The sequence below is a fragment of the Giraffa tippelskirchi genome, chromosome 4, assembly GCF_054371585.1.
Source record: "Giraffa tippelskirchi isolate mGirTip1 chromosome 4, T2T-mGirTip1v1.2.pri, whole genome shotgun sequence".
In the NCBI taxonomy this organism is placed as follows: domain Eukaryota; kingdom Metazoa; phylum Chordata; class Mammalia; order Artiodactyla; family Giraffidae; genus Giraffa; species Giraffa tippelskirchi.
The window spans coordinates 34675028-34696669 of record NC_137278.1 but is presented as its reverse complement, the minus strand read 5'-3'; the positions used below and the strand labels follow the sequence as shown (position 1 = coordinate 34696669).

General features: G+C 43.0%; 2 protein-coding genes across 7 annotated transcripts in view; one reads left to right on the top strand and one right to left on the bottom strand.

Annotated features, from left to right (window-relative positions):
• Positions 1–20566, top strand: part of ALK (ALK receptor tyrosine kinase) — a 759079-nt gene extending 738513 nt beyond the window's left edge. The window contains exons 26-29 of the mRNA XM_081484296.1: positions 5545–5646; positions 14707–14841; positions 15573–15663; positions 17762–20566. Coding sequence (XP_081340422.1) covers positions 5545–5646; positions 14707–14841; positions 15573–15663; positions 17762–18445 — 1012 coding nt within the window. The 3' untranslated portion in view covers positions 18446–20566. The remainder of the gene's footprint in view (positions 1–5544; positions 5647–14706; positions 14842–15572; positions 15664–17761) is intronic.
• CLIP4 (CAP-Gly domain containing linker protein family member 4) overlaps positions 1–21642 on the bottom strand; it is a 110608-nt gene that overhangs the window by 9296 nt on the left and 79670 nt on the right. For 4 of the 6 annotated variants that reach the window (XR_014051841.1, XR_014051846.1, XR_014051838.1 and 1 more), the window contains one exon: positions 20283–20696. The exons of the other annotated variants lie outside the window; for them this stretch is intronic. The gene's annotated coding sequence lies outside the window, so the exon portion shown is untranslated. Of the gene's footprint in view, positions 1–20282; positions 20697–21642 lie in introns of those variants that run through there. 6 annotated transcript variants of the gene reach the window in all.

Here is a 21642-nt window from a genome sequence, read left to right as displayed (position 1 = left end):
CCGAAATGCAGTACTTGGATACAATCTCAAAAACGACAGAATGATCTCTGTTCGCTTTCAAGGCAAATCATTCAATATCACGGTAATCCAAGTCTATGCCCCGACCAGTAACGCCAAAGAAGCTGAAGTTGAACGATTCTATGAAGACCTACAAGACCTTCTAGAACTAACACCCAAAAAAGATGTCCTTTTCATTATAGGGGACTGGAATGCAAAAGTAGGAAGTCAAGAAACACCTGGCGTAACAGGCAGGTTTGGCCTTGGAGTACAGAATGAAGCAGGGCAAAGGCTAATAGAGTTTTGCCATGAGAACGCACTGGTAATAGCAAACACCCTGTTCCAACAACACAAGAGAAGACTCTACACGTGGACATCACCAGATGGTCAACACCGAAATCAGATTGATTATATTCTTTGCAGCCAAAGATGGAGAAGCTCTATACGTCAGCAAAAACAAGACCGGGAGCAGACTGTGGCTCAGATCATGAACTACTTATTGCCAAATTCAGACTTAAATTGAAGAAAGTAGGGAAAACCACTAGACCATTCAGGTATGACCTAGATCAAATCCCTTATGAGTATACAGTGGAAGTGACAAAATAGATTTAAGGGACTAGACCTACAAATAGATTTAAGGGACTAGACCTGATAGACAGAATGCCTGATGAACTATGGACAGAGGTTCGTGACATTGTACAGGAGACAGGGATCAAGAAAATCCCCATGGAAAAGAAATGCAAAAAAGCAAAATGGCTGTCTGAGGAGGCCTTACAGATAGCTGGGAAGAGAAGAGAAGCGAAAAGCAAAGGAGAAAAGGAAAGATATTCTCATCTGAATGCAGAGTTCCAAAGAATAGCAAGGAGAGATAAGAAAGCCTTCCTCAGCGATCAGTGCAAAGAAATAGAGGAAAACAACAGATTGGGAAAGACTAGAGATCTCTTCAAGAAAATTAGAGATACCAAGGGAACATTTCACGCAAAGATAGGCTCGATAAAGGAGAGAAATGGTATGGACCTAACAGAAGCAGAAGATATTAAGAAGAGGTGGCAAGAATACACAGAAGAACTGTACAAAAAAGATCTTCACGACACAGATAATCACGATGGTGTGATCACTCACCTAGAGCCAGATATCCTGGAATGTGAAGTCAAGTGGGCCTTAGAAAGCATCACTACAAACAAACAAAGGGTAGTAGAGGTGATGGAATTCCAGTTGAGCTATTTCAAATCCTGAAAGATGATGCTGTGAAAGTGTTGCACTCAATATGCCAGCAAATTTGGAAAACGCAGCAGTGGCCACAGGACTGGAAGAGGTCAGTCTTCGTTCCAATTGTGTGGTAGTTTGAGCATTTTTTGGCATTGCCTTTCTTTGGGATTGGAACAAAAACTGATCTTTTCCAGTCCTATGGCCACTGCTGAGTTTTCCAAATTTGCTGGCATATCGAGTGCAGCACTTTCACAGCATCACCTTTGAGGATTTGAAATAGCTCAACTGGAATTCCATCACCTCCACTAGCTTTGTTCATAGTGATGCTTTCTAAGGCCCACTTGACCTCACATTCTAGGATGTCTGGCTCTAGGTGAGTGATCACACCATCGTGATTATCTGTGTCGTGAAGATCTTTTTTGTACAGTTCTTCTGTGTACTCTTGCCACCTCTTCTTAATATCTTCTGCTTCTGTTAGGTCCATACCATTTCTGTCCTTTATCGAGCCTATCTTTGCATGAAATGTTCCTTTGGTATCTCTAATTTTCTTGAAGAGATCTCTAGTCTTTCCCAATCTGTTGTTTTCCTCTATTTGTTTGCACTGATCGCTGAGGAAGTCTTTCTTATCTCTCCTTGCTATTCTTTGGAACTCTGCATTCAGATGGGAATATCTTTCCTTTTCACCTTTGCTTTTCGCTTCTCTTCTCTTCCCAGCTATCTGTAAGGCCTCCTCAGACAGCCATTTTGCTTTTTTGTATTTCTTTTCCATTGGGATTGTTTTGATACCTGTCTCCTGTACAATGTCACGAACCTCTGTCCATAGTTCATCAGGCACTCTGTCTATCAGATCTAGTCCCTTAAATCTATTTGTCACTTCTACTGTATACTCATAAGGGATTTAATCTAGGTCATACCTGAATGGACTAGTGGTTTTTCCTACTTTCTTCAATTTAAGTCTGAATTTGGCAATAAGCAGTTCATGATCTGAGCCACAGTCTGCTTGCTCCCGGTCTTGTTTTTGCTGACTATATAGAGCTTCTCCATCTTTGGCTGCAAAGAATATATCAATCTGATTTTGGTGTTGACCATCTGGTGATGTCCACGTGTAGAGTCTTCTCTTGTGTTGTTGGAATAGGGTGTTTGCTATTACCAGTGCGTTCTCTTGGCAAAACTCTATTAGCCTTTGCCCTGCTTCATTCTGTACTCCAAGGCCAAATTTGCCTGTTACTCCCGGTGTTTCTTGACTTCCTACTTTTGCATTCCAGTCCCCTATAATGAAAAGGACATCTTTTTTGGGTGTTAGTTCTAGAAGGTCTTGTAGGTCTTCATAGAACCATTCAACTTCAGCTTCTTCGGCACTACTGGTAGGGGCATAGACTTGGATTACTGTGATATTGAATGGTTTGCCTTGGAAATGAACAGAGATCATTCTATCGTTTTTGAGATTCATCCAAGTACTGCCTTTTGGACTCTTTTGTTGACCATGATGGCTACTCCATTTCTTCTAAGGGATTCTTGCCCACAGTAGTAGATATAATGGTCATCTGAGTTAAATTCACCCATTCCAGTCCATCTTAGTCCACTGATTCCTAGAATGTCGACGTTCACTCTTGCCATCTCCTGTTTGACCACTTCCAATTTGCCTTGATTCATGGACCTAGCATTCCAGGTTCCTATGCAGTATGGCTCTTTACAGCATGGGACTTTGCGTCTATCACCAGCCGAGAGCCAGGGGCGGTGGCCGACAGGGGCTAGGCCGGGCCTGGGGCTGGGGGCGGCGGCCGACAGGGCCTAGGCTGGACGGAAACTCAGGAGTTAGCAATGTTTTCACCTAGTGTTATCCACCACTGATATCCACCGCATACCTGGTAAAGCTCAGCTTCACCCTCTTCCACCACCCAGAGTCGCAGCGTTCCTTCACCTCTTGTCTCAGAGCACCCAGGAGTGCCTGTGCCCTAAGACTCGAATGTTGCAGTGAGACTAAACGAGTCACATGGTCTGGCCCTTCCTCTCCGTCCTCAGCACTGACAGGTCCCAACTCTAGGCTTCAGCCCCTACAGCCCCCTGCTTCCCACAGGCCCCATGCAACAGCACGTGTCACGAATGTCTCCTGTGAGAGTTTCTTTGCCTTCAGCTTCATCAGCACCCCCAAGAAACTCTTCCTGTACTTTTCCACCCACCACCCTCACCCCGGGTAGAACAAACCCATTCTTCTTTGGTCATTGAGTTTCCTCTTCAATACATACTTTTGTCACCATAAAGAGATGGGAATACCAGACCGTCTGACCTGTCTCTTGAGAAACCTGTATGCAGGTCAGGAAGCAACAGTTAGAACTGGACATGGAACAACAGACTGGTTCCAAATAGGAAAAGGAGTACGTCAAGGCTGTATATTGTCACCCTACTTATTTAACTGATATGCAGAGTACATCATGAGAAACGCTGGGCTGGATGAAGCACAACTAGAATCAAGATTGCCGGGAGAAACATCAATAACCTCAGATATGCGGATGACACCACCCTTATGGCAGAAAGTGAAGAAGAACTAAAGAACCTCTTAATGAAAGTGAAAGAGGAGAGTGAAAAAGTTGGCTTAAAGCTCAACATTCAGAAAAAAAGATCATGGCATCTGGTCCCATTACTTCATGGCAAATAGATGGGGAAACAGTGGCTAACTTCATTTTTGGGGGCTCCAAAGTCACTGCAGATGGTGATTGCAGCCATGAAATTAAAAGATGCTTACTCCTTGGAAGGAAAGTTATGACCAACCTCGACAACATATTAAAAAGCAGAGACATTACTTTGCCAACAAAGGTCCGTCTAGTCAGGGCTATGGTTTTTCCAGTGGTCATGTATGGATGTGAGAGTTGGACTATAAAGAAAGCTGAGCGCCGAAGAATTGATGCTTTTGAACTGTGGTGTTGGAGGAGACTCTTGAGAGTCCCTTGGACTGCAAGGAGATCCAACCAGTCCATCCTAAAGGAGATCAGTCCTGGGTGTTCATTGGAAGGATTGATGTTGAAGCTGAAACTCCAATACTTTGGCCACCTGATGCGGAGAGCTGAATCATTTGGAAAGACCCTGATGCTGGGAAAGATTGAGGGCAGGAGGAGAAGGGGACGACAGAGGATGAGACGATTGTATGGCATCACCGACTCAATGGACATGGGTTTGGGTGAACTCCGGGAGCTGGTGATGGACAGAGAGGCCTGGCGTGCTGCAGTTCATGGAATCACGCAAAGAGTCAGACATGACTGAGCAACTTAACTGAACTGAACTGTGTGTTCTTACTGCAGTTAATTATGTCTCTTTCTTCCACTAAACCATATCGTTTTAAGAGAGAGACTATGAGTTATTTCTGTCCTCAGCACATGGCAGAATACCTCACACATTGTTGTTCAGTCACTCAGATGTGTCTGACTCTTTGCAACCCCATGGACTGCAGCACGCCAGGCTTCCCTGTCCTTCACTATCTCCCGGAGTTTGCTCAGACTCATGTGCATTGAGTCAATGATGCCATCCAACCATCTCCTTCTCTGTCGACCCCTCCTCCTCCTGCCCTCAAACTTTCCCAGCATCAGGGTCCTTTCCAATGAGTCGGCTAACCACTCAATTCATATTTCAGTCAGTTATTTATTGAAGTAATTAATTTAGGCAGCTGGTAGGAAGCTGCCTCCCATAACATACCAGGCATAAGAAAACAGGGCTTGGGTGGAGCTGGCTTCAGAGGTATGAATTAATTTATTAGTTTTTTTAATCAGTGAGTTGCATTAATGATGTCACTGACAAAAACTAGTTACCTCATCTCTCGGATGCCAGCTTCACCCCAGGCCTGTGTTTTCTTTGGGGGCTGTGCTAAAGGAAGCAGCTTCCCACCAGCCACCTAGAGGACTTGGAGTCACGCGCCTGTGTTGAATTAGATGCTGGGTGAGTGCCGAGGAGGACCCAGAGTTGTAGGACACCAGCCCCGCTCCTAGTCCTCCCATTGTGTATCTCACATTACCGTGGATCGTCAGGAACTATACTCATAAGGTTGGAGTAATGTTATTCATTGTGAGTTACAGTAAACAAAATCCATCAGGGAAATCTAACCATCTGCTAGTGGGTATTTTAGTCATTGCATAGATCTTTCCTTTCACACCTCCGGCAGGCTGTTTCGTCTCCTATTAAGTGACACTAAGGTTGTTAACTAGATGATCTGTGTCCCCTGCTCTCCCCCTGAACCACAAGAGCCCCTCGTTAATTTCAGTTCGTAGACCTTGTTTTTTGCCACTCTCTCAAGGTACTTGGCTCAGAGCCATCTCCAGAACCAAGTCTGCTTTTCTCTTCTCCCTGCAGAGCGAGCTACTACCGAAAGGGAGGCTGTGCAATGCTGCCAGTCAAGTGGATGCCCCCAGAGGCCTTCATGGAAGGAATATTTACTTCTAAAACAGATACGTGGTGAGTCTTTCTGCTTCCCTCCTCCAGGTCTCATCATGAGCCTTCAGGTAGAGCTCATGAGTCAAATGAGCCCACATTCTCTTGTGGAAGGGTAAGAGAAAAGACAGCATACCTCTATAGCAGAGCCCACATCAACAGAGCATCAGAATCACCAGGAAGTCTTGGTAAGACACAACTGAATGCCGGACCCCACCCTGAGAGCTTAGGATTCAAGAGGTCTGAGGTCACTGAGAAGTTCCATTTCTCACAAATTCTCGGGCTGTGCTGATACTGCAGGCTGGTTGACCACACTCAGAGCCACATGTAATTTTTTTAACATAATAACAAAGTTGGATTTATTCCAGGAATGCAACATTGAGTTAAGATTAGAAAAATGATCAATGAAATTCTCTAATTGACAGAATAACAGAGAAAAAGAAATTATTATCAGCACAAAAATATCAGTGATGGTGATCTACAGCTAAAAATCAGTTTGGAAAACATTATCTGCACATTAGATCTCCAGAAATCATTCATCCTGCATAACTGAGACTTTGTGCTCCTTGACTAGCTTCTCCTTCTCTGGCAATCATCATTCCATTCTCTGTTTCTGTGATTCCACTTATAAGTGAGGTCATGTGGCATTTGTCTTTCTGTGCCTGATTTATTTCACTCAGCATACTGTCCTTCAGGTTTATCCCTGTTGTTTCAAATGGCAAATTTCCCTTCTTGTTTAAGGCTGAATAATATTCCTCTGAGTGTGTGTGTGTGTGTGTGTGTAAAATACATGCCACATGTTCTTTATCCATTCATCCATCAATCAGTATTTAGGTTGTTCCCATATCTTGGCTATTGTGGATAATGCTGCAGTGGTCTTGGGAGTGCAGATGCCTCTTCAAAATACTGATGTTATTTCCTTTGGATGTATATGCTGAAGTGGGATTGCTAGGTCTTAAGGTAGTTCTATTTTTAATTTTTTGAGCACTCTCCATACTGTTTTACATAATTCCTACAAGAGCAACACATAATTTTAAATGGCAGTCAACCTTTGTTCTCTCCCAAAATACCCACACACACAGAGGAATCTTTTTTGCATAAAAATCCACAAGGACAAAGACAACAATGACACAATTTTGGAAACTGGAAAGTTTACAGACAAATGGTCCCTTACATGTGTGTGTGTGCTTAGTGGCTCAGTCGTGTCCGACTCTTTGTGACCCCATGGACTGTAGATTGCCAGGCTCCTCTGTCCATGGAATTTTCCAGGCCAGAATACTGGAGTGGGTAACCCTTCCCTTCTCCAGGGGATCTTCCCAACCCAGGGATCGAACCCAGGTCTTCTGCACTGCAGATGGATTCTTTACCATCTGAACCACCAGGGAAGCCCGGTCCCTTACTTAGGAGACTAGAAAGTTGACACCTACATCCATCTTGAAGTAGCCTGCTTCACTCTGCCTGGTCAGGAGCCCCAGAAAGGCCCAGGAATGGAAGGTGCCACCACCTCTAAGTAGAGGTGCAGAAGAGAGGAAAATGAGTTACAGATTTGTTTAAAAAGTAACTAGATCATTCCCTCACCTCTGCCCCTCCTCTACCATCACACAAGGCTAAGGGTTCCCTCTCTGAAGAATTGAATTCTTTCTGACCTTGGGGATATCAGACATCAGCAAAGGTGGATTCTCTACTATAAGCAGATATAGTAGAGTTTAAGAAGTCTGCCTACTTAAAGGTGCATGCCTCCTCCCTCCCCTCAGGGCCAAGCACATGGCAGCTAGGCAGGAGGCGATCAGAAGATTCTCATTGAAGGAACTGACCCATGAAGAGAAAAACTTTAGACATCGCAAGTGCTAGTGGGCTGAAAAATGGCCCTCCAATGGTATCAGGCTCTCATCCCAGAAACCCTCATCAGGAGGAGTCTGCATCACCAGTGTCCTCACAAGAGGCAGAGGGAGGTTTACCTCACACCCAGAGGACAGAGGCAGAGGTTGAAGAGATGTGGCCACAAGTCAAGAAGTTCCAGCAGCCTCCAGAAGCCGGAAGAGGCAAGGAACAGTGTGGTTCCTGCATACACTTCACTTTCAGCTCTCAATACTGACCTCAGACATCCAGCCTTCATAACTGTGAGAGAATAAACTTCTGTTGTCTTAAGTCATCAAGTCTGTGATATGCTGTTAAGGCAGCCAGGAAACGAATGCCCCTCGTGAAACAAGCAAGTCAGTTGCCTACCCGTTGACAAGCCTCATCTACACAGAGCTTCCCATCTTGTCAAGTTCCAATCTTAATATATGAACAGAGAGCCAAGAATCTACAAACACTTGAGAAAAGATTGTGATCTGAAGGAAGCAAACATATACAAAGGAACTTGGAGGAAGAAGAATGCAGAAAGTTTAGGAAAACTTTTAAAAACAATATCTTTTAAAAACTTTTAAAAACAATTGGAAAGTTAAATTATTGCAACCATAATCTTAAGGACAAAAGATTATTTAAAACAATGTTCTGGGGACTTCCCTGGCGGTCCAGTGGTTATGAATCTGCCTTCAATGCAGAGGATACGGGTTTGATCCCTGGTTGGGGAACTAAACTCCTACATGCCAAGAGGCAACTAAGCCCGTGTGCTGCAAAGACTGAGCCTGCACAACCCAAGGAAAGATCCAGCAGGCTGCAACTAAGACCCGATGCAGCCAAAAATTAATTAATTAATTATTTTAAGTGTTTTAGGGAAAAAGCTCCTGGATAGAAAAATGTGATAAGAGAGCCTTCAAGGAGATGGAGCCTAGTTCCTTGGAGACCATGTGGACAGCTCACAGCAACATTTTTTCAAAAAGCACAGAGAGGGAAAAGCAGGGGGAAGAAAGAAACTTGGCAAACACTACCTCTGCTAGGCAGTCAAGGTCAACATCAACAGCAGTAGATCATGTTGATAGTGCATACCTTGACATATGATGAAATGGTAGTTAACCTCTGAGGTCTTTCTCCCAAAACCCATTAACTCCAGTCTAATCATAAGAAAAACAGACAAATCCTAATATGACATTCTACAGAATTTCTGACCAGAACTCTTTGAAACCGTCAAGGTCATCAAAAACAAGGAAGATCTGAGAAGTTGCCAGAGTCAAGAATAGCCTAAGGAAACATGACAGCTAAATATAAAGTGACATTCTAATGGAGTCTTAGAACAGAAAAAGGAAATTCAGCAAAAACTAAGGAAATCTGAATAAACTATGGGCTTTAGTTAATAATAATTCCTTAATATTGGCTCATTAATTGTAACAAATGTATCACATTAATGTAAGATGCTAAAAATGGAATTGAGTGTGAGGCATGTGGGAACTTTCTGTATTATCTCCATAATTTCTTCACAACCTAAAACTGTTCTTAAGAAAATAAAGTTTTTTTAAAAAGATGATAATAGATATGTGAAACTAATAGAAAAGTTGGAAGACAGAGTTGAATAAATCTTCTAGAAAATAAAATTACTATAAATAGATGGGATAGATAGGAAAGGAAAGACAATTAAAAGGATTAGACCATTGGACCCAATTAGCTGACAAATAGGAGTCCCAGAAAGAATGAAGAGCAGACATGAAGGGAATAAAAACATCAAAGAAATAATTCAAGAAGATTTCCCAGAAGGTCATACGTTTTCAGAATGAAAGCATCCAGCAAGTGCTAAGCACTGTGAATAAAAAGAGAAACCCCATGAACCCATCATTGTGAAATTTCAGACCAATGGTGATCAAGGTGGTAAAAGTTTCCAAGGATACAAATAAAATCATAGTAAAAATTATCAGAGATGAAAGACAGGGAATCCAAACAATTGAATTTCTCAACAGCAACGTGAGAAGCTAAGAAAATGGACAAGAGTCCTCCAGATTCTGAAAGCCTTGCGGTGAGATAAGGTCAGAAGACAGAGGAGCCACGATAATCAGAGTCCTTCTTCTGACCCATTTTTTGATAATGTGCATAAGAGATTTTGTTATTTGAAGCCACTGAGATTTGACTTACCCAAACCCATTGGGTCTCAAAGTGTGGTCCTCCGATCAATAGCATCAGCATCACCTGGGACCTTGTCATAAACTCAAATTCTCAGTCCCACCCTAGGCCTCATGAAGCAGAAACTCTAGGGGTGGGGTCCAGCAATCTGTGTCTTAAGGAATCCTCAGATCATTCCATGTGCACCCAAGTTAGAGCACCACCCACCTACCCTCTCCAGGTACAGATAGTAATTTGGGTAACTGTGTAATTTTTTTTTATTGGAGTATAATTGCTTTACAATGTTGTGTTAGTTACTGCCATACAGGGAAGTGAATCAGCTGTATGTATACATATATCCCCTTACTCCTGGACCTCCCTTTCATCCCTGTCCCTCACACCCCTTGAGGTCATCACAAAGTACCAGGCACTTGCATATCCTACAACCCAGCAATCTTAAGTGCCTGAATTAGAGATACTTGGGTAGGGTGTTCATCTGCAACATTGTTTACAATAAAGAATAAGCAAAGATAGCCTAACTGTCACTCAAGGGGAAGATGGAAAAATAAAATTGTGGTTTATTTACATCATGGGACTTCCCAGGTGACGCAGTGGTAAAGAATCTGCCTGCCAATGCAGGAGACACAGGAGATGTGAGTTTTAAAGGGCTGATAAACATAGCGCAATTGTGACTTTAAAACTTTTTTTATCAGATTATCTTTATTGATTCAAATTTCTAAGATAATTTAATCTGCAGTCACTTAAGCTATTTCTATAATTTTAGGAAGAGCAAGTTTTATACCAGAAGAAACAATGTGGGATTTTTTTAAAATATTTGTTTTATTTGATTTTTAAATGCTTCGGTGCAAAGCTTTGGGCCTTGTGGCTCCTATTGAAGACAGGCTTACTTTATAGGTGATTAAAAAAAATTGGCATACAAAATATAGATTTACCTGATCTGTAGGATTACTATATAAAATACAAATTGGCCGGTTAAAATGAAATTTCACATGAACAGTGAATAATTTTTTGGTATAAGTATGTCTCACACAGTATTTGGGATATGAATGCATGCTAAGTCGCTTCAGTCCCATCCAGTTCTCTGCGACCCCGTGAACTGAAGCTCCACAGGCTTCTCTGTCCATGGGATTCTCCAGGCAAGAATACTGGAGTGGGTTGCCATGCCCTCTTCCAGGGGATCATCTCAACCCAGGGTTCGAACCCTCGTCTCTCATGTCTCCTGCACTGGCCAGTGGGTTCTTTACCACTAGCGCCACCTGGGAAGTCCAACTAGGATACACTAATACTAAAAATCCAACCAGTCTATCCTAAAGATTAGTCCTGGGTGTTCATTGGAAGGACTGATGTTGAAGCTGAAACTCCAAAACTTTGGCCACCTGATGCAAAGAGCTGACTCATTTGAAAAGACCCTGATGCTGGTAAAGATTGAGGGCAGGAGGAGAAGGGGACGACAGAGGATGAGATGGTTGGATGGCATCACCGACTCAATAGACATGGGTTTGGGTGGACTCTGGGAGTTGGTGATGGACAGGGATGCCTGGCGTGCTGCAGTTCATGGGGTTGCAAAGAGTCGGACACGGCTGAGTGACTGAACTGAACTGAATACTAAAAATGTATTTCTTGTTTATCTGGAATTCAAATGTTAATGAGTGTCCTGTATGGTTATCTGCTAAATCTTGCATTACTTACCTGAAATCATCAGCATTCGGTAACCAACATGACTTCTCATTCCCTTGAACTCTAAGAAAATAAACATCTATTTGCAATCCATACAGTGATTCTCTCAAAGAACATTGCAATTTGTCTCCCTAGCTATCTATCCAGATAGGCAGAAAACATATTGCTGGGATTCTTTAAGCCCTGCTACTTAGTTTTATCCATGATTTTGCTTATTTTGTTTTGCCTTGGGGGGAGGCAGAAAGACCACCAAACAGAGAAGAATAATATATGCACCAGGTAATTTGTAGTTAGTAGACTCAAGAAATCTAATAACGTATTCAAGTCTGTCTTGAATTAACTGTATAATAATCTCTGCTTCAGCCTTCTCACCTGAAAAATATAGAAACTATCTTTGCCCAATTTTCCTCAAAAGAATCTTTGAAAGTTCACTTAAATGATGTCAATAAAGGTACTTTGTGTAAATCACTTCCTACATGTCCGACTCTTTGACACCCTGTGGATTATAGCCTGCCAGGCTCCTCTGTCCATGGACTTCTCTAGGCAAGAATACTGGAGTGGGTTGCCATGCCCTCTTCCAGGGGATCTTCCCAACTCAGGGATTAAACCCACATCTCTTAAGTCTCCTGCATTGGCTGACGGTTTCTTTACCACTGGAGCCACCTGGGAAGCCCAGAGAAGCTTTTGTTGTTCGGTCGCTCAGTCATGTCTGACTCTTTGCAACCCAATGAACTGCAGCAAGCCAGGCTTCCCTGTCTTTCTTTCACCATCTCCAGGAGCTTGCCCATCACCGTCTCCCAGAGCTTGCTCAAACTCATGTCCATCGAGTCAGTGATGCCATCCAACCATCTCATCCTGTTATCCCCTTCTCCTCTTGCCATCAATCTTTCCCAGCATCAGAGTCTTTTCTAATGAGTCAGGTCTTCGCATCAGGTGGCCAAAGTATTGGAGCTTCAGCTTCAGCATCAGTCCTTCCAATGAATATTCAGGGTTGATTTCCTTTACGATTGACTAGTTTGATCTCCTTGCAGTCCAAGTGACTCTCAAGAGCTATAGTTTCAGAGGAGCTATAGTTTCGTAAATTTTTGAGGTAATATTAACATCAGAAAACTGCAACCAGATACTAAAACAAAGATAGACTTTTTTTGACTAAAAAAACTAATTATGAAATCACATGTTTTAAAGTTTTAGTCAAAATATCAAAGAAGATGATTTTGAAACACAATAGAAATCATTTTAAAGTTCATTTAAAACAAATCAAAACATTTGTATTTTTGATTTTGAGAACTCAAAATACATTTGATTTGATTTTGAGAAATCAGATACATTTCTTTAAAAAGAGAGAAGTAAGGAAAAATGCTCTACCGGATATTAAAACATTAATACACAAAAAGTAAGAGAGACTTCCCTAGTGGCACTGTGGTTAAGAATCTGCCTGCCAATGAAAGAACACAGGTTCGATCCCTGGTCCAAGAAGTTTACACATGCCAAGGGGCAAATAAGCCTGTGTGCCACAACTACTGAAGCCCACACTCTAGGGTCCAGCTTTACAAGAGAAGCTAGTGCAATGAGAAGCTTGTGCACCGCAACTAGAGAAAAGCTTGTGTGCAGCAATGAAGACTCAGCACAGCCAAAAAATAAAGTAAAAGAAAATGGTATCAATGCAAGAAGCAGACAAATAGATGAAGTGAATAGATATCCTGGAACAGACTCATCTTACTCACAAGTCAATAGTTGATGAGAAAATTATTTTAGGAATATGTAGTGTTAAAGAGTGGTTTTAGAAGAGCGAATAAAATGGGATCCTTACCTCACACTTTATACCAAACTCAATTCCAACTGAATGTGAGAAGAAAGAAAAAGAAATATTAATACAACTGGAAGAAAATAGCAGACATTCATCTAATCATTGGTAAAGAGAGGATTGTACAATCTCTGAAACAGATGGAAGAAATCACAGAATTTTTTAAAATAGATTCAACTACCTAAAAATAAAAATCTTTGGTATGCTAACAAGGAAAATTAGAAAGCAACTAATAGAAGTGTTTGAACTTTGAATAAAAGATTGACATCTTTGATAAAGTATGTTTATAAATCAAAATACAATATGTGGTTTAAAGTGGATAATAAGTGTTTAAACACGAAACATTTACAGAAAAAAAATAGAGTGAATTAACACACACATTCAACCATGTTAATTATCCAGTCAATAATCATTTATGGACTCTGAGGGAGAAGGTGAGGGTGGGACGTTCTGGGAGAATAGCATTGAAACATGTATATTATCATATGTGAAACAGAACACCATTCCATTTTCGATGCATGAGACAAGGGCTCAGGGCCGGGGCAATGGGATGACCCAGAGGGATGGGATGGGGAGGGAGGTGGGTGGGGGGTCCAGGAAGGGGAACACATGTAAACCCATGGCTGATTCATGTCAATGTATGGCAAAAACTATTACAATATTGTAAAGTAATTAGCCCCCAACTAAAATAAATAAATTTATTAAAAAAAAAATCATAATTTAAAATAATCTACCATTTTTTTACCTTAAAAATCAGCAGAAGTTCTCATTTTTAGTAAGAACACTCAGCGTTGATGAGAGTGTCTGATGCACAGTACTGGTTAATGATCAGCAATGCACTGGAAAGTCACATGGGCAATATGCAGAAATAATTTTTCTGTGTTCATATTATTTTGATCTAGTCATTCCATTAGAATTATCCTAGATCTTACTAGATCATCCTTATCCTAGATTTTACTAGATTATCCTAATCCTAAATTCAAGAAATTTATTCTAAGGAAATTGTCCTTTTAAAAATGTATAAAGATGTTCATCACAATATTTTTTAAATACTTCGAAAATTGAAAACAATATGGAAATGACACAGCAAATTATGGCACAACTACTCAGTGGAATTTTTTATAGCTATGTCAAATTCTATTTATAAAAGGGTTTGTATTAGCATGCAAAATGTTTATGCTATAATGGAATTTGCCAAAAAAAAAAAAAATCACAACAATTATGTAAAAAAATTCTAAGCCCAGAATCTTGAACTAAGAAACATAACATGCTGGTTATCCTTTTATGGATCTTCACATGTGGCTACTTTCTCATTCTTTTCTATTTCTCCATATTAAAATTTTTTATTGTGGAAAAATGTGAAATTAAGCAATTAAAATTTTCCATGTGTGCATGTCTGTGTGTGTCTATGTATGTGAGACCTGTGTATATGTTTATGTGGCTGTGTGTACATATATATATGTCTCTGTATGTGTGTCGGGGTATTACATGTGTGTATGTGTCTATTTATGAGCATCTGTGAATGTACTTGTGTGTATGTCCGAGTCTGTCTGTGTGTGTGTGTGTGTGCGTGCGCGCGCCCACACCCACACCTCCTGTCCTGTGTGCAGGTCTTTCGGAGTGCTGCTATGGGAAATCTTCTCTCTTGGATACATGCCATACCCTAGCAAAAGCAACCAGGAAGTCCTGGAGTTCGTCACCAGTGGAGGACGGATGGACCCACCTAAGAACTGCCCGGGGCCTGTGTATGACTGAGGATTTTCTACAATTTACTAAGCACAATTTTCCTTTTCAAAAAATATCTGCAGCCACATATGCTTTTTAATTTTTAAGATGAAGGAACAGATGGCTGACCTCACTTAATATGCCCCAAGATAGAAGTGTGTCTGTAGTTTCAATGAGATGGTTTATTCTTCCTGCCCCTTGACAGCAATAATGCCACACCCCAAAAGGTATCCATTGTCTGGATGGAGGTTGTGGACTCACCAGGCTCACTTGCCTCAAGCACCTCCTAGGACTCTGTGTCGTGGACTCCACCCCTGCTGCCTTACTCCAAAGGTCTTGAGTCTCCTTGAAGTATCTCTATTCCCTGGGTTAGAAAACCCAGCAGAAGCTGTACTATGTGTCTCACCATGGACTCCATGCAGTCCATGGGGTCACAAAGAGTCGGACACAACTGAGCGACTGAACTGATCTGTCTCACCTCCTTCCCACAACAAGACAGATGGGAAATACAGTTAGAATATTCTGTCCCAGAGGTGAAGTTAATTCAGGAATGGGGCAAACGAGCCCTGTATGATACCTTCACACCCTGCCCATCAGCAGAGGGCAGCATGTGCAAACACGGCAGACAAGATGAGTCCCCACCCTGGAAGACAGTGCTATTCCAGTCCCATTAGAAAAGCGCTGGGGGAAAAAAACATATTTTTCATCCCATTTTTGTTGGTTTTAATTTACGTGCTTGTTCTTCTTTTAGATACCGGATAATGACCCAGTGCTGGCAACATCAGCCTGAAGACAGGCCCAACTTTGCCATAATTTTGGAGAGGATTGAATACTGCACTCAGGTATACACATCCTCCCTCCCCCACCTCCTTCAGCTAGTATTTATATGGAAAAGTCTTGAAGATGGCAAAGACCAAAATGTGAAATAACAGTTACACCAGCCAGGAGATATGAGTTACGCTCTTGAAGATGAATGTTAATTATCTATAAGTACAATGAGTGGTATCTCAGTCTGCCTGTTTTGTAAATACTAGTCGCTGTCGCTTAAGAGGAGTTGAGCTGGGAGAGGGTCTGTCCAAGCCATGCAGCTTCCTGCAGTCCTGCTGGTCCCTGCCCAGATCCCACTCCCACTTCCGTCAGTAAGGACTGCATTTTTCCTGTTTTGATGTTAATAGAAATGGGGTACATTTTCAGCAGATAACTATGCCTTCTACCTCCTCAAGAGTGGAGGGCATCAAGTGAGAGCCCTGGCCCCCAATTTCCTCCGTCTGTGTCTGCACCATCCTCGGTGGAGGGGTGTCCTCCTCTACTCCAAGGTCTCAGGGACCTTCACACCGACACTTCTCACCTCCAGGCTGCGTGCATTTTCTTTCCCTCTTTCTTACCTCTCATTCTGCCAGGATATCAGATTCTGGAGAACCTTTTAGAAGTCAGACAACAAACCACCACCTCTCTAAATTCCCTCTCCTCTTAGTTGTGACAATAGACATACACATTTTCACACTGGAGTCATTTCCTGTCCTCATGATTCCATTCTTTTGGGTCCTTTGAGCTCAGAAGGCATTTATCTATATAGACTCCAAGTTACTTGGGGTTTTTTTGTTTTGTTTTAGAGAACTTGATGTTCAGTGGCTTTTAGGTTATTATGTTGTAATATTAATGGGATGCATCCACTTAAGTACATATACTTTGGAGTAATTTTTTTCTCCAAAGTACATAAGATCCCTCTTAAAAGCCAGGAGCTCTGTACAAGCATATTTTGAATGACTCATTGTAGAAATTAATAATTAATAGGAAAGGAACGAAAGACTAACGCAGAGAGAATTAGAAGGTAGTTATTTTTTATGCTTAAACTCTTTACTGATGAATACTGGACCTATGTGCTTTTCTATTAAACTGAAGTAATGGTTTTCCCAATTTGCACAAAATAGTACAGGATTAAGTTTCCCCAACTTTAAGCTTTCTTCCACAAATCTTCCTCAGATCTCTAGCAACTGCCTTCTGCTTTTCTGTATCAGTCTGTCGCTGTAAAAATGATATAGCACAGAGTTGATTTTGTAAGTGGTTTTCCTCATAGCATGTCAGTATTTCCTGGGTTTCATCAGATCCAAACTTGTTGAAGAACCACTGCATTGTGATATCAGCATGCGTAGTGATGTGATGATATAACCCAGAAACGCTGTGAGCAAATGCAGCCTCCATCCAGAGGTGATGGAAATGCGAGGAGAACCAGAGGTTAACCTTGTCAGCCAGCATGGTGTGTCCCTCCTCCCTTTCCCTCCCCTCCTCTCACTCTCAACACATTTTGAAGTCAAACATATAGGTTTTTTTTTTTTTAAGTGTTTCTTTGGGAAATGGGCTTCCCTGGTGGCTCAGAGGGTAAAGCGTCTGCCTGCCATGTGGGAGACCTGGGTTCGATCCCCAGGTCAGGAAGTTCACCTGGAGAAGGAAATGGCAACCCACTCCTGTACTCTTGCCTGGAAAATTCCATGGACGGAGGAGCCTGGTAAGCTACAGTCCATGGGATTGCGAAGAGTCGCACACGACTGAGCAACTTCACTGGGAACAGACTGTAACCATTTTTTAAGCTAATTTATAATTTTTAAAATCCATTCATCTGTGAGTTTTGCCTAAAGCTAGTCTCTGCAAAGCCTTTCTTTCCTGAGCCCGCTCCCCTTCCCCAGGCAGTGGGGCCGCTTCCGGGCACCCTGTCCCCACACGCTCTTCTGTAATAGCGCCTCTCCTCCAAGCTCTACAAAGATGAGGACGATTTCGCATGTGTTTCTTATTCTCCCGTGCTTACAAATTAATATATTCCCAGTAAACCCCGAATGGTTTCCTCATCTGTGACATAAGTTTGGATGACATCATCGCTAAGGTTATCTTCCCATCCACACCTGTGGTTCAAAGTCTCCATCCGTCCATCTCGCCCGCCTGTAGGACCCAGATGTGATCAACACCGCTTTGCCCGTAGAATACGGGCCCCTCGTGGAAGAGGAGGAGAAGGTGCCCATGAGGCCCCAGGACCCCGAGGGAATCCCTCCTCTCCTGGTCTCGGCGGCCCAGGCCAAGCGAGAGGAGGGCCGCGAGCCGTCCGCCCCTGCCGCTCTGCCCTCTGCTCCGCCAGGCAAGGGCGGCAAGAAGCCCGCGGCCGCGGAGGCCTGTGTTCGAGGCGGCGCCCGGCCGCCGGCCGTGGACGGGGGACACGTCAACATGGCCTTTTCGCAGTCCAACCCGCCCTCGGAGCTGCCCCAAGTCCAGGGCTCGAGGAACAAGCCCACCAGCCTCTGGAACCCCACCTACGGCTCCTGGGTTACAGAGAAACCCACCAAAAAGAACACTCCACCGGCCAAGAAGGCGCAGAGCGAGCGGGGGCCCCCGGGCGGCGAGGGCGCCCGTGCCGTCCAGGCCCCCGCGCCCGCCGCCCGCCGCCCGGGCGCCTCGCTGCTCCTCGAGCCGTCGGCGCTGACCGCCAGCCTGCGGGACGTGCCTCTGTTCAGGCTGCGCCACTTCCCGTGCGGCACCGTCAACTACGGCTACCAGCAGCAGGGCTTCCCCCCGGAGGCCGCCCCCGGCCCGGGCCGCTACGAGGACCCCGCGCCCAAGAGCCAGCCTGCGCCCTGAGCCCCAGCCCGGCCCGGGGAGGGACAGGTAACGGCTCCTCCGCAAACCACTGACCAAATGTCACTCTTCATTCTGTGCCAACTTGTTTTGAAGTGCCACATCAAAAGCTGTGTTTTCAAATTGCTTCTAAAGGTTTGGAGCACGGGTTCATCCCAGTCTTGCAAAAGGAGAACATCTCATAAAGACGAGTGATCAACGCCAGGCCGGGACGGGGCTGCGTAGGGTTCTGACGGCCGGCTGGTGTCCACCTGCTCCTGCTTCTTTCCCTGTCCCGTGTGCTCTGCTCCATGCTCGCAGAGCTAGCCGCTCCTGTGTTTGCTAGTCGGAGTCATAGGTGTTCCCTTACCTGGTCAATGTGGGCCTGGACCACTTGAGAGCAGAGGGAACAGAAATAAAGGAGTTCTCTGCAGTGTCAGTGCGGGGACATTCTTTACTTGGAAAAGAAAAATCATAGACAACTCACTGGAAGGTCACTGTGAATGATGCTGGGTGCTTCCACTTGTGCTGAGTCATCGATGATCATATCATAAAAATGTGGTGAATAATTAAACTAGTAGAGAGAAAATGTGTATACACTCACCTGAATGAAACACAAGTACTCAAAATGCTTTGAGGATGGTAAGATCCAGAGAGTCCAACATCCTGGTAATATACCTCATGCCTTAAGAAGACCCTCCTATTAACGGTGAACAGCGGAGTGTGAGGTTTCTTACTGCGTCGAAAATTCGAGATTTAAAATTTTAATTACTTATTTTAAAACTTAGCACTAAAATAAACTCCGATGATATAATTTAAAATTTTTTTAAAAATGTAAGCAACAGTGATACATCGACGCATAAAAACATATTCATTCATGGGCATTAATGTCACACTTCCTAACAATTTCAATCGTGAAGGTTACCAAGTTGAAGTTTCTACTCCTGGAGGTGAATCACTGGAGCAGCAGGCCCTCCAGTGGTCCAAAGGAGAGGTACTGATTCAGTATCCTTCCTTCCAGGCTTCACCCCAGTTCCAGCTCCTTAATAGTGTGTGATTCTAGCACACATTGGAACAGAAATTGACTGAAACACAAGGCATAATTTGTATACCTGTCAAATACAGAGTAAAACAATTTTTTTCTCTGGGTGACAAGTGAAGGAATTAAGGTACACATGGAGTGCTGAGGTTGGTAGTGACATGTTACAAAGAGAGTTCTGAACTTGGTTTTCACACGTGAAATTTATCTCCATTGCAGACAAGTTGGGAATCTGTTAAATCTTACACACATACGTATGCAATGATGCTTTATCAGAAAGTTTTCACCTCTTTCTTTCTGCTCCCCTCCATTCTCTTTCCCAGTTTCATTTCTGGTGGTAGCTGTGCCAGAACCTCACTTTGGGATGAAAGCATTTTTTATCACTTGTTAAGCACTAAACATTCCCAAGCAAAAGGACTGTGTCTATCCACCTTCCCCTGCCTTCTCAACTCCACTTGCATCAACAGCCTCATCTGGATGTGAGGCCATCTGTTCTAAGCCAATACCAGACCTGTGAGTGTTGATTCCCCTATGGCAGAACCTTGCCTAGTCAGTAGTTCTTCACATCTTGAGAAGCTCGGATACCTTGGACATCACTTTTCTTTATCTTCTTGACTGCGAAAAGTCTCTTCGTCGGACACACATGAAGATGAAACATCAATGAACTCATCTCTAAATACTTGTATCAATAAAGTTTTAGCTCATGCCCAGCGCAAAGTAAACAGTCTAATTATATAACCATTAACTCACAAACCACCTGAAGGTGTCCAAGAATCACACTTTGAAAAATACCTTCCTAAAAGGATGACAGAGCAACTGTCATAACAAGAACAATTTTACTTTATATTTGTGACACCAGTAACCAATTAAACAGGGAGCATGCTACGTGGTTAAATAGCCAACTCTTTCTTTAACAAGGGAAGAATCTTATCCCTTTCTCTTCTTAAAAACTACACATTCACTACATTTTCAGGTTGTGCCTTACTACCACAGAGATTGATTTGTTGATTCTCTCTAATCGTCTTTATTGGTATCAGTTTTCATGTAAATGGTAGTCCAATCTTAAAAGCCTGTATACGTGGATAATAAACAACTCCAGACTGAGATATGATGACCTCAAGATGTTTCATTTAACTTGCTAATCGCCCAGGTATCAGCACTCCAACCATATGGCTCCAGCAATTCATACTGATGCTGTGGACTCACGCATTTATTAATTATGATGGAAAATTCCACCTAGAACATGGACAGGCACAATTAAAGTCTGTAGAAGTGACATTAATTAAGCCATAAGCTAGTATAATTATTCATGTTCCATATCTATAAAGAAGCTCATCGTAAGTTCACAATCATTCCATTGGGAAATTGGCAATTTGTAAGGAATGACTAGTTTATCAATAGGTGGTACTTCAATATTTTAGCAGATCAATATAGCAGGAACAAACTTTTATTTCTTTAGAAAGAGTAAGATCTACCTGGTAGTTGAAAGACCAGACTCTTCAGGTCCAGTTAGAATGTGTGTCCTGGCTGTCCATGGGTTCTCAGATCTGTCTGTACCTCAGTGTCTCCATATACAAAATGAGGAAAGTAACGTCCCTTTCTCCCTGCCCCTCAAGGAGATTACAAACTGAAAGCACAAGCACTCCCTCTCACATCTCTTGAATTCCTTAGTGAATTGGGTTGGTTGTGGGGAGAATTTCAAAAGTTGACATGTGTCTCTATACACCTGCCCTCCCACTAGTCCCATCTGGTCCTCGCAGCTCCCCTTCTGTGCCACGTGGGCTTCATCTGTCACTTGTTTAATGACAGTAGCAAGAACTCTACCAGAACCAAGTCCTTTCAGCTCAAAAGAAGAGTGTAAAGACTCTCTGCTACACTTAGTGTTAAAAAATGAACAACAGAGGAAGACATTTAATCAACTTGATGAATTCTTTTTAAAAGTGTCTGGCCTCTCCATGTAGTTTTTGATAAACTCTATAGCTGGGAAGGATTGGGGGCAGGAGGAGAAGGGGACGACAGAGGATGAGATGGTTGGATGGCATCACCGACTCGATGGACATGGGTTTGGGTCAAGTCCGGGAGTTGGTGATGGACAGGGAGGCCTGGCGTGCTGCGATTCATGGGGTCGCAAAGAGTTGGACACGACTGAGCGACTGAACTGAACTGAACAGCTATAAGATAT